Source organism: Gossypium hirsutum, chromosome D05 (genome assembly GCF_007990345.1).
Source record: "Gossypium hirsutum isolate 1008001.06 chromosome D05, Gossypium_hirsutum_v2.1, whole genome shotgun sequence".
In the NCBI taxonomy this organism is placed as follows: Eukaryota; Viridiplantae; Streptophyta; class Magnoliopsida; order Malvales; family Malvaceae; genus Gossypium; species Gossypium hirsutum.
The window spans coordinates 3,758,166-3,776,004 of NC_053441.1; the positions used below are offsets into that span (position 1 = coordinate 3,758,166).

At 32.7% G+C, this 17,839-nt stretch overlaps 1 protein-coding gene across 1 annotated transcript; it reads right to left on the bottom strand.

Annotated features, from left to right (window-relative positions):
- Positions 1 to 14,219: 14,219 nt before the first annotated feature.
- Positions 14,220 to 15,883, bottom strand: LOC107906983 (zinc finger CCCH domain-containing protein 23). The gene has a single exon (XM_016834156.2). It carries the CDS (start codon positions 15,736 to 15,738, stop codon positions 14,650 to 14,652), a length of 1,089 nt encoding a protein of 362 aa, XP_016689645.2. The 5' UTR covers positions 15,739 to 15,883; the 3' UTR covers positions 14,220 to 14,649.
- Positions 15,884 to 17,839: the final 1,956 nt, after the last annotated feature.

Genomic DNA, 17,839 nt, shown 5'->3' on the forward strand with positions numbered 1-17,839 from the left:
ATAAAAAATTTAATTAAAATTTGCTAAACTGAAGTCTAAAATAACTCCAATTATTGTACTATATATATAAGAAGAAGCCAAAGCTGTCGACGTCAACAGTGTGACTAGCAATAATATTAACCGAACACAAATCCAATGTCGTTGCATGGAATGTGCAGATATGAAATCTATAATGTTACATAGATTGAGTGGAACCAAAGATTGGCATAATTGACAATCTATAAGTAATAACAACAAAGTCCTTTTGTTGCTTGAAAGGGACTCGAGGTCCCCTACTAAGGTTCATTGTCTTTTTGTTCAAGTAAACCGATTTCAGACACGAGGGGCTGGAGTTATTGGATAAATCTAGGTTTGGGGATATAATAATAGAGCTTTGCAAAAACACGAAAGATTAGATGTGTGATTAAGCTTACATCTCATTATGATGATAGCAAAATATTTAGCATTCAATAAAATTCGGTGAATTTACAAATTTTAAAGTGTAATAGATAATAGGTTTTATTTACCATCTAGCTTCTAAACTATACTTTTTTTTTACTTTGATATTTAATTTTTTTTAACTATTATTAAAGTTTAACTTCCTCCACTTAATTAACTTTTGAAATTAACTCTCTTTTCTTAAAAATATATATGCCTAAATTTATTTATAAGGTTACTTCAATAAAGATTGAACTTTTCAAAATGATCATATAATATCTTAATATTTATAAAAATACTTAAATAAAGATTTTTATAGACTTAAATCTGTAGCACAAGTTAAATAAATGTTGTCGTGTTTAGAATAACACGCGTAATAGCTTAATTAAATATAGTTTGAAAGGAAAGTAATAAAAACATAATTTAAAATTTTACATACGACAATTGAAAAATATTTATTTACGCACTTTAAAAATAATAATTATTTATTTAATTATTTTAAAAGATTTAACCTTCATTTAACTACTTTTATAAAATTAAACTTATTATATAATTATTTCGAAATGTTTAATCATTATGCGAGTAACACTTACAAAATTTAATCCAATTTCAACATTTAGCTAATTTATGTAATATGAATACCGATAATTTAGTCCACCGTTTAGTCGCACTTTGAAGATATCGCTGGTTATGAATTCTGATTATCTACGAACAAAAACAACACTACACAATAGTTTCGAAGGGCACGCCAGAACAAAATTCACCCCTGCACATGCACATGCACATGCACATGCACATGCACATGCACTGCTACCAATTTCCTTTTTTCTTTTGGCATAATGCTAGCACTTTAATGCCTCGTTTCCTCCCACGTTCTGAACAAAAAAAAGGAAACGAACTAATAATCTAGGAACTCTCATCCACTGTGCGAGCCTTTTTAGTTAGTGATGTTAATAACTTAATATTTAAGTAAATTGCATAGTTTCACTTAAATTTTATAAATATTTATTTTGGATACTAAAAGATAAGAATTTTTATTTTAGACTATTTTTAAAAATTATTTTCATTTTAAATACTATTTTTTAAAACATTTTTATTTTAGCTATTTATTATTAATATATTATACACTCATTTTAATTATTAAACTTTAATAAATTTTCATTTTGATGATATAATTGGAGTATACTACGATGGAACCCGAAGCTTAAAAAACAGTCCGCGGAAATGTTATAATGGGACCCTCAGCAAGACGGACAGTGCTTGCTGTCTCTCCGATTGAACTTCCAGATCATAATTACTTTAAATTTATAATTAATCATAACTACAAGTGGCTCTTAAGAGATAAGCTAAAAATAATAATGAGCAGATAAGGACTGTTTTCTATTTATCAATCCAAAAGAGTCCACGTCACAATTCAATTACTAGGTAAAAATCGAAATGTCCAATGTTAACAGCGATGGTTAATCTTTTAGCTGTAGGTGTTTTTCAAATAAATAAATGATTAATTATGAAATATATTTTGCAAGTGTTAAACCTCGATTTTATAATTTTTTATATTTTTTATATGTATATATGTTATTATTTTCAATATTTATATGCATTTGCTGCCAAAATCACTTGCAATCATATTTATATAAGAATACATTATCAATTACGGTGGAAAAGTATTTTTGGATTAACAAATTTCTTTTCACCGAAAAGTAATAAAAACATTTGATTTTTATAATCAAAATTGCTATTAAAAAATGTGTTTCTATTCAAACACAAAGTTGAATTTAGACGTAATTTTTTATGGGTAGCATACTTATCCTATCAACACATGGTAACACAATTTTTATATATAATTTTTTAAATTAATACAAAAAAATTTAAAATTATAATCTAAATTAAATTAAATATATTTAGAAAATCAAGCAAACTTCTATAAAGGTTTTTAAGAGAATTTTAATATTTTCGTATTATATTAAAATAAATGGATATGATAAAAAGTTCGTCTAAATTGGTTTTAGGCTCAACCATAAATTTGGCCGCTAACGTTTGCATGTTTTGTCAAAGTGGTTCTAATTGTATTGTTGAGCTTTTTTTGTCATCAACATTTATTCTTTTTTCCAAGTTGTTTTTTCTAACAGATTTAATGAATAAATTCAATGTTTCAATTTTTCTTTTATTTCAAAAGGTTTCAATATTTCGAATGTTTGTTTACTTAGTTAACTCTTTTTAGATAATTAGGTTTACTTTCTTTAAATTAAGAGTTTTTTTTAATTTAACGTATTATTTGTTTATTTTATTATTTTCTACACGTAATTATCTTATTGGGTTATATAAGTAATAAATTACATATCTTTAAAAATATTTCACATATGAAATTTCACATCATCCCCGCTAATTTTTTTAACGGTACATTCATTAAATCTATTAGAAAAAGTAAATTGAAAAAAAAACAAAGGTTAATGGTCAAAAAAGACTCAAAAATACAATTAAGGTCATTTTGACAAAACCTACAAACATTAGTGGTCAAATTTATCATTAAGCCTTGTTTTTAAATCATAACCTATGAAATAATGAGATTAAAGTTCGGTAATGACAAAACCCATAATCCTTTTAAATAAATAAATATATATTTTAATTTCTCATATTTAAACTCTATTTTTACCTTAACATTTAAATTAACTAATTAAATTTTAATACTTAAATATTTTAATTTAATTTAAATATTGTATTTATTATTACTATCACAAATAATATAAATTTTTATTTAAACTATTAATTTAGAATAATCTAAATATAATAATAAAATTGAGATGATGTATTTATTTGAAATTTATAATAATAACTAAAAAGAGAATTATAAATTTAAACTTTATTAGAAAAATAAAATCATCATCTATATTTCTATAATATTTTTAAATTAGTTAACTAAATTTAAATTATTTTTTAAATTTAATTTAAATGAGTATTTAGATAATAATATGATAATTATCACATGTAAGATTTTGAATTTATATAATAATATAATAATTATGCAGTTTATTTAATTAAAAAATCCTATCGATTGAGTGTTAGCATTGTTTACATGGACATTGTTGCCAGTAAAGAGGATGTGAGTTTGAGTGTGTTGAAGCACAATATTCTTTTATTTAAGGGTTATGGAAGAGCTATGGATAGTTTTAGACTTTTATATAAAAATTTAAATATTTATTTTTTAAAAATTCAAATTAAATAAATAACATTATAATATAGTGATAGATCATCACATTTATATTTTTTTGAATTTGGATAACTAAAATGATAATTATTAATTATTATGTTCTTATAAAATAACATATCCTATTAAAATTATTTTATAATATAAATTTCTAAGGGCAACTGAAAAAAAAGGACAATTTACTAAAAAAAGCCTAATTTTTTTAAAATTTATCGAAATGGGCCCGATATTTTATTATTTACCGGAATGAGCCCTTTTCTCCGAAATCGCGTCCACGTCAGTGCGCTTTGCTGACATAGCAACAAATCGCGCTTCAGAGGACGCGATTTGTGTCCACGTCAGCAAATCACGCTGACATGGCCGCTATTTGCCCCGCATGTGAACAGTGCAACGGTCAAAAAATTGATCGTTGCCCCCCCAACAGTCAAAAAAAAATATAAATACCCCCACCCTTTTTTTTTCACAAACTAATCCTATCTCAAATTTCTTCTCAATTTCTTCTAAATTTGCTCTCAAATTGCTCTTAAATTCCTTCAAAATTTCTCTAAAATCCATATTTATTTTCAATTTGCTCTCAAGTTCCTCTTAAATTTCTCTTAAATCCCTATTTTTAAATCATTTTTATTTTTAAAAAATTTTTTCAACCGTAAAAATTTGTACGATTTCAGCAATTGCTAGAGAATTGACTCGTCTTGATAAGCATCATATATCGGTGGAACAAATGAAAATGGTAAGCATTAAATTTAATTTTTAAATATTATTTAAGAATTTTTTATCTATGCATTTTTATATAATTATTAATTTATTATTTGTTATAAAAGTCTGTAGATCGGATATTGGAATGCAATATCCGGAATATGCATGCTCCTCCATCACCGTTGGTAGAGAACTACCTGCGGGAAGCGGGTTTTTGGGACGTGGTGACGGTAGGCCGAGAATGCAAGGTGGACCCGAAACTAATCAGTGCGTTGATCGAGAGGTGGAGACCCGAGACGCACACATTCCATCTTCCATGTGGAGAGTGCACTATCACTTTGGAAGATGTCAGTCTGCAATTGGGATTGCCGGTGGACGGGTACCCAGTCACCGGGTCTGCCCAATCTAGCGATTGGCTTGCGGTGTGCTACGAGCTTTTGGGCGCTATTCCAGAGAAAATAGAGGGATGTAAGATCGAGATGGGCTGGTTACGAGACATATTCCCGGATCCGAATGAAGATTCAACCGAAATAGAAAGAATTTGATATGCTCAGACATATATTCTTCAGTTAATTGGAGGTTATCTGATGCCCGACTTGTCACGGAGCCGCGTACATCTAAGATGACTGCTGAAACTCGTTGATTTTAGAGCAGCTGGTGAATTGAGTTGGGGGTCTGCCGTCTTGGCAACATTATGTAGGGAGATGTGCGGGGCGACGCAACCGAGGAAAGCAAAAATCGGAGGTTGCCTATCCCTACTGTAGTCATGGGCACAATTTCGCTTTCCATTTCTACGTCCTCGAATGGACCACCCATATACATTCCCACTGATAACGAGGTAAATTTTATATTAGATTTTACAATTATTATGTAGATTTTTAAAAATAAAAGTATGCTAAAAATTTATTTAATTAGGTGGAACCATCCGACAAGTCATGCTCGATTACCTACCTCTCTTGAAGATATACGGCTTCTATTAAACCAACAGTCGGAAGCACATGTAAGTATTAAATAAAATTGATATTTCCATCATTCGTTAGTCGATTGGTATTTAGTATTTAGTATTTAGTATTTAGTATTTAGTATTTAGTATTATGTATATAACTAATATTTCTATCATGTTCATATAGTTACAATGAACACCATACGAGGATCCGGCAATTCGGGTAGTAATTCCGGAAGAGTTCTTATAAAATTCAAACGCTTGACAAGTGAAAGTCGCGTTGATCAACAACGCGATCGTGGAGATGCACCAGTCAAACAGGTTGTTACGGCAATTTGGATGTAGACAACCGATTCCCGTAGAACCTGAGGTGTTTGACGATCACCACAAAATCGACCTTCGACAATTGAATACGGATTGCTCGAGATTCTGGTCCGAGTGCATCCAAATGTGAGAAGATCAGTATGACTATATATCTAGTATGGAACCGATCATCATTCCGGAGTTAGCGTGCGTGCCGAAATTCATGCCATGGTTTAGGATCCATGGCAAGCCATATTTACTATCGCCAGAGGAGAGGCAGCGACAATTACGTGTCTAAAGGAAAATACGCGGTCCTTTAAATCCAAGACGACAGGACGATGACACTAGCCCCTCAACGACACCCAAACATTCACCCCGCCCAACGAGAGCACCGACACAGTCACCCGACCTAGCAGTTCAACCGATGATACCTACGCAACCGCCTTTTTAGATGATACCCACGCAACCGCCTTTCCAGATGATGCCGATGAGTATACCTACCAAACATAAAGGTACCGTAAATTTGTACCAATGGCTTGCAGTATGGAAATGCGTCTCGACATTGCTTAAAGGTCCAAAATAGGCGTTTGAACACTTGACATCCACGTAGCAATCGGCCGTTGTAGTACGTATGTTCCGTTTCAAGGTCTGTGATGGCACCTAGGACGTATCTCTCTAGCACTTGACACCACTGCCATATTTCGTTATATGAGGCGTCCCACCCACTATGCATCTTCTCCAACGCCTTTTGCTTAGCTATCCAAGCCTTGCGGTAAGAGGGCGTGTACCCCATTTGGCTACGGATATTGGCAATTAACATCGGCACTGAAGTCCTTGGATCTGCTTTTACCGTGGGCAGTATCAAGCTAGCTAACATAGTTGAATCAATCTTCGGATGATCTTGTGAAACACCTATAAACGAAGTGCATTAAATAATGCAACATTATATAATAAAAGTATTATTCAGATATTGTCAATACTGTACCTGCAGCACATGTATGTGGACATTTGTACTTTTTAATCTCCCACAACCCTGTCCTTTTCCTAAATGAAGCGTAGATTTTCCATGAACATGTGCTATCTTGCACCACACACTTCACCTCAAACTTATCAGATTTGGTTTTAACGATGTGGTAGTTAACGCCGTTTTTGATGTTATTTTGTTTCAAAGCACCAATAAAACTATCCTTGTTGGTAAACTGATTACCAACTTCAAATTCACCCGAATCTAGCCTTGAACTTGTACGATCACGCAACCGGTGTGGTAGATCTAGAAACTCTAACGCATCATCTGCAGACAGATCGTGTAACAGCCCGATTTTGGGCCTAGTCGGAGCAGTGGTTTCGGGACCACAAATTCGACAAGGAAAATTTTATTTTTCTTATATTTTTATGGTCTACGATTTCACAGAATGATTTTGTGAAAATTTCGTTTGAAAATTTCGACGTTTGGGCACTCAATTTAGTCAAAATGACTAAATTGTAAAAAGTGCAAAAGTTGAGTTCTACATGTTAGAGGTGTTCAATTGTTATGAAACTTTAAATTGGAGGTCCTTATATGGTAATTAGACCATTGGTTAAGTTGGTAGACAAAAAAGGGCATGAGATAAGTGAAATAGGAAACTTTTAAGTTAGGGGCAATTTGGTAATCTAGTTAAAATGAATTAAAAGGGAAAAAGATGGCAAATTGTGCTCATCTTCTTCATTTGGACGAAATCAGCAAGGGGGAAGCCATTGTTAGGGTTTTCAAGCTTCCAAGCTCCATAGTAAGTGATTCTAAGCCCCGTTTTTAATGTTCTTTACGTTTTTTGAGTCCCGGTAACTTGATTTTGCTTATTCTAGCAATAATTTAATCTAGGGTTTATATTTGGAAAAATAATCATATGTGAAATGTGTTTATTTTGATGTTTTATGGTAGAATATGAAGCTAGAAATTATGTTAAACAACTTTTGCTAAGCGATTTTGAGTGAAAACGAGTAAAACGACATAATCGATAAAAATGCTAAATGTTCATAAGTAAGTGTTAGAGTGGGAATTTGATGTTGCCATAGAAGGGAAAAATGTTCAGCATGTCACAATACATAAGAATAAAGGATGAAGTTTAATTTACGAGCTTTGGGGCAAAAGTGTAAATATGCAAAAGTTTAGGGGTAAAATTGTAATTTTGATAAAGTTTGAGTCAAGGACTGTTTTGATAAATGTGAGTAATAAATAAGTCAAATGTGTTATTATAGATTAAGAAAGAAGTGGAATCGACCTTGACCGGAGAAAAGAAGAGATTAAAGACTAAATTGCTAAATTTTTATATTGTTGCATCAAAGTAAGTTACGTGTAAATAATAGTTATATTTTTATAAATTGTGAATTATATTTGATATGTGAATTAATATTCAATGTGGAAGGAAAATTATTCATGAATTATTCAAGTGATAAAGTGTTGAAAACAAAGTGTCAAGTGTAAATTCCCGGTTGAGCTTAGGAATAGAAGTGGATACAAGTGACATGTCACTAGAGATCAGTGTTACAGTGAGTCCCAGGTGCTAGGTGATCTAGCATGTGTTGCAGACACCTAGCAGCTTGTGTGAGCAGGCCCGTGGACATTTCCAGTGTTATTGATCAGTGGTAGCTTCGGCTACATATCAGTGGTAGCTTCGGCTACATTTCAGTGGTAGTTTCGGCTACATATCAGTGTGACACTTATGTGCTAATTCTCTACGTATCCGTGTATATTTCGAGTGTTTAACGGGAAATTGACTAAGTGAAAATACATGAGATCATGTAACGATTAAGTGTAATTGAATAATGAATATATGTGTGGAATTAAATTGAATATTGACTTGAAAATGGAAAAGTGAATTTTGAATTGAATAGTGATTAAAAGTGAAAAAGTGAAATTATGAAAAAGTAGAATTAGCAACAAAATAGTTTTGGACAGTAACAATAGTGTGACTTTGAAAAATCACAAAAAATGGTGGAAATTTAATTAGAGAGTGAATAAGATATGGAATGAAAGCTTAAGGAGTCTATTTTTACATAAAAGAAACAGAGATAGAAAAAGAGTTATATATTTTGAAATATTTGAATTTTAGTGAGGCAAGGTTGGATTGATTTCGGAATCCCCTGTTCTGAATTTGGAAAATAATTAAAAATTGTAAAAAAATTATTATGAGTTATAATTTATATGATTAGAATCCTTAATGAGTCTATTTTGAAAGGGAACAAACGTAAATATCATCCGAGTTCTGTACAATGAGATAATTCATTTTTAGTGAAGAGAGGTCAGAGATGTTGAACAGTGAAACAAAGGTGACTTTAAAGAATAAATTGTACTAGTTTGCCAAGTCAAAAATTCTGAAAATTTTATGGTAAGAAGACATGTGAGTATAGTTTCAAAGTAAATTAACAGATCTTAATTTGGAGCTCTGCAGCTTGGGATAAAAATAATTTAGTGACTCTGACTCAAATAGACAGCTTTGAATTTAAATATAAGTGAATAGTGAAATTATGTATAATGCTATTTAAGCATGTTTTATACATAAAAGATGTGGAATGGAGAGGAGGAGAAGGACAATAAAATGTATGAAAGAACTGTGTATAATGGTCATATGCCCGATTATAATCGGTAAATATTAAATTGAATGGTAAATACGTATTGGTACTGAAGGAACTATTGCGGTATTGAAAAGCAATTGATCAAATGTTTAAGAAATTTAGTCATGACATATATATATGTGATAATAATGATATATGGATGATTATATCATTGAGTTGCATTGATTAATTCGGTTTATGTGATGGAAATGTCAAGAACATTTGTCTTTAATATGTGATGATCATGGTTTAAGCTCATATGGGAAAATAAAGTTTCATAGTATGAGAGTGTGGTATTGAAATATATATATATTGGATTGAGAAATTGATTTGAATTGTGAACATGAAAGATTGTGAATTGAATAAAATGGAAATGGAGCTTTGAATTTCATGAGTAAGTATCGGGTCTCGTAGGCCCTATCTGTTATGAATATAATATTTTGAGGATATGTTATAAAGAATTATAAAAGCATGTTAAAAATTTGAAGAGTTTAAATTTGAATGAAATTTTGTAACTCGGTTTAACACCTTTACATGTGTAAGTGTTCTAGTAATGCTTCATACCCTTTTCCGGAGTTGAATACGGGTAAGGGGTGTTACAAATCGACATTATGCATGTGGGCTGGAGGTGAGTATGCTCTGAATCGTGGATTTTCTTCTTCATCTGAACTCCTTTCAGCATCTTCAAGTTCTGTTGGAATAGACTTCGGTTCAGAAAATAAGCCAACTTCTGCACCATCGGGCCCGGGCTCTCGAGGCGGATACACATCGGAGTCATCTTCTAACCCACAATCATCTGTAGTGTATGAGGTCCCCTCACCGGTTGACGTCGTAAGGAATACATCATCCCTTCTTCTAGGCATTTCATAACGTCCCTAATTGATGTAAATTGCCAACCACTAGAACTTGATGCCGTTCCCCAGTACGTATTTCCAGCATCAAACATCGAGCCACCGATTTACATGTCCCATCCACCGACAGAGTGTCTTGTGGGGGATGTGCATTCAACACCGCTACCAAACATGGGCTGTTCCGTGTTTTCTAACCCGCTAACCGAATGTCGGCCAGGGGTGTATACATCTCGAACATCGGTCGCAAGTACATCATTTGGCGATGTAAATTGTACATATAACTCAATATAAGGTGCTCCACTAGCAAGATGAGTCTGCACCATTGCCTCCAAGCTACGAGCACCTTTTATGTCGAGCGAGTCATATGTCACTGGATCAACAAAGGAACAGAATCAATACGTAATAGACAGAACTTTCATTGGCGTCGTTCTGAAAATTTTATGCCTAATTCTTTTACGAAGTTCTGTCAAATCTATATTCTAGTTAAAAACCAGTCGCACCGTATTCTCCGACAAAAAAATAACCCCATTTTCGGTGTGGCAAACCTCACCATCGTAGTAAATAACAACACTAATACGTTCACTCATATTTGAAACTTTAACATTCTTAGCCTCTTTAAATTGTTTCTGCTGTGACTTATGCAATCTCAGAACATTTTTTGCCTTATTTATAGCCTCAGCCCAAACATGTTACTGTAGCAAAAGCGCGTCCACGTGGGCGCGATTTCACAAATTCTTCTCATAAAGCATTCTGCTAGAAGCAATTTTATACTATTTGCTCAGAAACGTCAAGTCGAAATTATTTTTCCAGGACTAACTGTAGCAAAAGTGCGTCCACGAGGGCTCGATTTCACAAATTCTTCTCAAGCAGCATGTTGCTTGCAGCGTTGTTTTATACTATTTGCTCAGAAATGTAAACTCAAAATTATTTTTCCAGGAACTATTGTAGTAAAAGCGCGTACACGTGGGCGCGACTTCAAAAATCCATTTGATAAATCAGCCTGCTTTGATTTTATCTTAAAAACCCATAAACACGAAACATAATCTAATTTTGAATAAATTTTAATTAATTTAATTACGATACCTTTAACCCTAATCCCTTATTTGTTTACTTTTTTCTCTAAAAACCCAAAAAACCCTAACGTGGGAGACACGACGAAATCACGTCCACGTCAGCGCGATATTAGGGTACGTGCCAGGAAATCGCGTCCACGTCAGAGTGCTTTGCTGACGTGGACACAAATTGCGCTTTAGAGGACGCGATTTGTTGCCATGTCAGCAAAGCGCTCTGACGTGGACGCGATTTCCTGGCACGTACCCTGACATCGCGCTGACGTGGACGCAATTTCAGAAAAAAGGGCCAATTCCGGTAAATAATAAAATACCGGGCCCATTTCGATAAATTTTTAAAAAATAGCTTTTTTTGATATTTTGTCCAAAAAAAACATTTAAAAAATTATAAATAGATAATCACTTTTTATTCCCCTATCTCCTACAATTGTTATATATATTTTAAAAACATGTACCTCTTACGACATAAATCCAGATTAATTTTATAACATTTAATAATAAATCGTTTATAAAACCCACTATACATCGACGTTGAAATAACATTTTTAAAATTTTATTTATCAAGTTAGACATTGAAGATGTTAAAGGGAACAATGATTTTTGTTTATATTTTTTGAAATACTCCATTAAAATTATTTGCATACATTTTATTTTTATTTTTCTAAACATCGTATTCTGTTTTGAATTTGGTATATTTATAAGTTGTTTATATCTTTCAGTTATTATTGGACTAATATTTTATGTATCATTATAATAAATTATTTAAATATAGTTTATCATAATATTAAATTATTTAATTCTTATTTATTATTATATTTAAATTTGTAAAAAGGTTTTTATATATAATCAATTTTATAAATAATTTATCTTAAGTACTTAAAAGGTATTTAAAATTTATATTTCATGTGTCATTATAAAAATTTATTTAAATATAGTAAAACTTAATTAAATTTTTACTTTCTATTATCATGTCTAAAAATATTTTTTAACTTTTAACTGCAATTTTTGGTGAGGAAAAAAGCTAAAAACTAATAAAAATGCTTTTTCATCACACTTTTTAAAATTACTTTCAACCACAAACAACAATAAAAATCTAGCCCTAAGTCAACACAACATTGCTTCGTTATGTAGATAAAGTCAGAAGCTTATATTAAAAAGTATATCAATGGATATAATTGTAAGACAAGTTATATATATATATATATTAAATTTAGATAGAAATCGTGTGGTTATTTGATTTAGCTTTATTTGTTCTTATTGTATTTATTTTCAAGTTTAGAATTAATTACTTTGGATTATTATTTTTTGATATTTTTATTTATGTTTAAAATTTGTGATTGCACATTGTAATAATTTTCGGGCTCTTATTATATAAGTTTTATCTTTTATTAGAATTGAACTGAAATCATTCATATATATTTTTTGTTGAATGAAATTAAGGTTTAAAAAGAAGATTAATGATATTATTAAAACGAATAATTATGAAGTTAAAATGAATCATACTGTGTGTAAGATTCAATTCAAATTGCTTCATTAAGAGATTAACTCTTTAAAACTCACAAACACTAAGAAAATCAACAAATCAGTTGGTTGGAAATTGCTGTAGTTGTCATTGATTTTTTTTTGGTCAACTATAGTTGTCATTGATTGCTCGTGATGAAAATTGCATGATGATGAACTCATACTCAAAATTTTCAGAATCTGGATACCTTGAAGATAAGTTTTACCCCAAGTCCCCACTTTGAAATGAAAATGAAAAGACTAATAAGATTTCTCTTTTAATAATATATAGAGTAATTACTGTGAACCAAATCGGAACCTGGTTACATGGTTTTTTATTAAGGGGATGAGTTCAGGGGGAGCACTAGTAGAGGAAACATTCCACCATTTCTTATTTCAGTTGCAGAGTCCTTGGATCAGAAGGGTAGGAAGACTCACATCACTACGTTCTAAATTTTATTTTTGTGGCCAGAGAACTGAAAACTCTACTGTACACTAAAAAAAAACCCATATCAAAATTTCTAACGTTTTTATTCAAGTTTTTAATATTTTTTATCTTTTATCTTCGCTTTATTTTTTAATTTCGATGATTATCGCACTTAACAAAATCTTATCTGAAATTTAAACTTACATCTCCCATTTAACATATATTAGAACTTTTATAAACATAAAAAATTTTGGTCTGCATACAACAGAATTGTCCAAAACTGTTGATTTTTGGCCTCTTTCTTCTCCCCAAGGAAATAAAACTTTCCCAAAGAACCAAAAAACCGGCCATACTCGCGCGTTAAAAGTTGAATGCGTTTTTTTACATATAAAATATAAACAAAGTATCGAAATAGATGATTTTGAACAATCTTGGTGTCAATTTTGAAGTCCACGTACGGATTTTAAGCTTTAATAGAACCAACAGCATGCTTTGTGACGAATAAAGCTGAAACTGAAATTGAAAAAAGAAGAAAAGAATAAACAGATCTTGGGATGAACATCCACGAGAAAAAGAAAAAAAGAAGAAAGCTTCTGATGGCTGGAAAAAGGAGGAGGAAGAACCAGCAACATGCTTTGTAGGTCTAGAGGTGCCAGTCACGAAATGAACATCTTATCACCATTCAACAAAGGCACAACGATATTTTCTGAAAGCTTCTTCCCAGCTTTTCGAAATCTAAAATCCATTTCGATACCACTAAACAGATCATTTCATTATCATGAACCACTGTAAATGCATCACTGATTGAGCTTTGTGATGAATTAGATGTTTATCTGATTGGAGTTGTCGATTACTGATCACGGAACACGAAGGGACAACAATCATCGTAACTCCTGCTATGTATGTGATGATGCAGGGGGTGAAGGAGAAATCCGATGAGAAAGATCATCCATTGTCAAGGAGCTGGAGAGATCTGTTTTAAAGTCAGTTAGGCCTCGTCGTCGGCTAATTGCACACACACACAAAAGAAATCTACATAGCGTGCTGGCTCCTCCACAAAGCATGCCAACTTTCACCATCATCACTTGCTATTCCATCTATTTTGATAATTTTTTTTTCCTACTACATATATAGGATTTTAGTTCTCTCTCGAGAAACAAATTTTCTTGCCAGCTTTAAACCACTAAACAACTTTAGGGGGAAAGAAAGAAGATAATAAGGACAAAAATAAGAAATATATTACATTGATTATCCATGATAGGAGAAATTACAGGGAAAATCTGGATAGGAAATTACGTGATTCATAATGGAAAAAGAAAATGAAAAAGAAGCAAACCGCTACCCCTTTTTCGGCAGAGCCCTAATAAATCCTTCTTGTCTATACAAAAGTCGTAGTTCCTTTTTTTTTCCTTTTGCCATGAACAATATCGAAGAAAAGAGGCAGTAGCACCACAAAATAGAGACTTCTCTGATCTCTCTTTCCTTCTCGTCTATTTACAATGCCAAATATCCAAACCAGAATATCAGATACATCATCAATATTCACAAAAAGTCAAGAAGAATCAAAGGCCACCGATTTCTGTTTAAATTCCGCAAAATAAATCAAAATAAATGCTGATTACCCAATCCATTACGAAGAACTAGCTTCATTTCACCAACTCAGATACCCATCCAACATCAGGACCCGACCCGGTTGGTTCATGTCGGCCGATAGAATTTTCCTTGCTCAGTTTTGCGTACATCCTTGCCCTCAGGTCTCTCCCAGACTCCACTCTCTCCATTGCAGGTTCCTCTTGGACAGCGTTGAATTCCCAGATGTCAAACTGACCGAGGCTAGACCGAGTCGGCGTACGAGTTGGAGTTGAAGGAGAGCTGCAAAAACCGGGTCGGAGTGTGGAACCACGTGGAGAACTGAAACCCGATCCCATTTGCAGGCCCCAGGAACAAGCACCATTCATTTTAGACTTACCCAGCTGCAAACTTCGCATAGAAGCAGCAAGTTCACTCACCGAGTTAAATGAGCCACTGGGTGACATAGGAGGTGACTCAGAAGGTGGGGATATTGGAGGTGAAGCCAGAATAGAAGTTGGTGAAGAAACAAACTCTAGACGATGGCGCATGGGCGAACCAACATAATCCAAATCAGCTGAAGCGGACCCATTTCCTCTCGGACTCTGCTGCGGCAACACGCGAAGCTGCTCCGGTGTGTGAGCGAAAAAACAAACCCTTCTTTGACAACTGGTACCGTCTTTGCAAGGCTGAGTACGGTAACGAGCAGGGTGGAGCCAACACTCAAAAACGCCGTGAGCGAATTCACATGAATCGCCTTTCTTACAGCTTCCCTTGCGAAAATCGGGGCAAGCAGTTCCAGAGTAATGAAACTTTTGCGGGTCCCTTCTTCGGGCCTTCTCACCAGGGTGAGCGTACGGACACTCAGTCCAGTCATGTGACCTTCCACGAGCACACCTCCTCACCTTGAACTCGTACATCCGGAAATGGTCGCATGAGAATGCATCAACAGGCAAGTCCGAATCATCACTAAACGAATCGGACTCGTAGTCGTTTGACGGTAGGTAACGGTGGAGAGACCCGAGGTAATCGACGGGGCAAGGACTACTGACTGCATTGTTGTAGTTAAAGTTAACGGAGGGAAAGCTAGCCGTCGGATCGTTGAATGGGTCCCCTACGGGGATTTTGATGGTGGGATTTGGTTGGATTGATTCTCCGATCATCATTTTTGGACATCGTTCTCTAATTCTACGAGGAGCGGGGTCTCTTGGTTATAAACTGATTTCCTAACCCATAGTTGTTTCCAGTTAATCATGGTTGAGTTAAGAAATTAATGTGGGTGAAAAATATAATTAAAAAGGTGAAAAAATAATTACAAATGCAAAAGTGTTGTAGTTGTTTAAAGGGTTAAAATATTTGGGACCTCTTTGTATAGGCTGAATTAAATTAGTTTTATTATTATTAAATTCTTATATTATTAAATCTAATTAAATAAATTTAAATTGTAAAAATTAATATTTATTGTTTAAAATATATTTTTATTGTAATTTAATTGCAAACAAAAATCAATTATTTAATTATAAAAACTTTAAAAGTATTAATTTTATTAAATAGTAAATGATAATTTTTTAAAAAATATTAACTATATTTCAATTTAAGTTTATTTGATTATATCCATTTAATAAAAAAATAATTTAATAGGGAGTAAATATAATCTTTAGGTGTAAATACAAATTTGAGCGGCTAATTTTTTCAATTGCAAAATGACATATTTATTTTTCAAAATGATATTATTATATATATATTTACAACTTTTAAATAAATTTGTTAGATTTTTAAAACTATGATACGAATATATTAAGAGTAATATAAACCTCACTGTCTAATGTCTCCTACTCCTTATAAAAGATCTGCGAGATCTATTCGTAAAATTAGAAAAGATGGAAGGCATTACGATGTGACAATTCAATGTCACGAACTTATCGTGCCCCTTGATTTTAAGTCATTACTCATTTATTTCACGAAAATTGACTTTTTCAAAAATTTAACCTCTCAGTAATAGTAATGGATTATTGTATTCAGAGAAATGAATTTGTTTCCTTCTACTCCAACTTTCTTAAAAAGATCAGTACTATAATTTGCTTATTGTTTTGTTCCAATTTTCGTAAAGAATGATCGATTATATTTTAAGAAGGGATATTTTATTTTATTTAAATTTTCCTGAAATATCTTTCTCTTCAATTTAAATTTTAATATTGGACCAAATATAAAACCATGGTTGGATTGGGTTCCTTTTCTTTTTTAGTAAACGTACATAAACTTGAGAAATACTGTTGGCTGAGGGGGAAAGATTTGTGCTTATCTCTTTGCAATTGGTTTTGTTAAAATACATCACCGTCGGGTGATTCTATCGTTTGTCTTTGAGTGAATTGAAAACTAATTGCTTGGGTCCCTCTTTATATTTTCAGGAGTTGTCTCTTTCTCGGAATAAACGGTATAGAACAAGCTTAAATAGAGAATTAAGCTTTAAATTATATGTAAATCTTTTTTTAAAAATAATATTTAATGGTCTGTTTTACAAAATAGCGTATCTCCGTTGAAAAAAAAGGTTGAGTTGAGATATTATTAATTCGATATTTTAGCGAGAGAGAGGCTGTTTTCTTGGTCAAGAGGTTTTGTTAGCAGATGGATGGAGGGCAGAGAAGGGCAGCCATGCGTAGATGGACTGATTATTCGGGTTCGTGCATTTCACCCACGTGTCTCTAAATCTCTGCAAATGGGACAACTACTTGGCAATTAAGAAGCCGCCAAGCTTAGCGGCAGTGTCACGTACAACCCCTCGCGCAATTTAGCACAAACTCTAATCTACGCATTAGGTGGCAGATATTCGTGTTCTGAAATCAATGAAGTGTTTAAATGTATCAATTATGATATCTCTATGCCCATGGCTGCTCTGCAGTCAATTATGAAAATTTCTTTTGTAGGACAAAGAGTCGTGACAGTTAATCTTTGTTTTGACTTTAAAAATAATAGATTGAATTTATCTAGCAATTTTACGTTAATCCTTTTCGGAGAGAAAATTTTTTTAGCTCAGTCAGGTTAGAGGTAGAATACAAATCTCCTCCATCTGTGGACATAAACGGCAGAGATGGAAGCACGTCAGAATGAGTGATTGGTTTGCCCCCGCAATGGGACAAAATACGGAAGGCACATGATTCGTACGAATAAAAATCCCTTCAGCAGAAGTCCCGTACTACAATGATAACACGAGAATGGCCTTTGCTTTGCTTTGCTTTCTACTCTTCTTTTTTCTTTCTTGACATTACA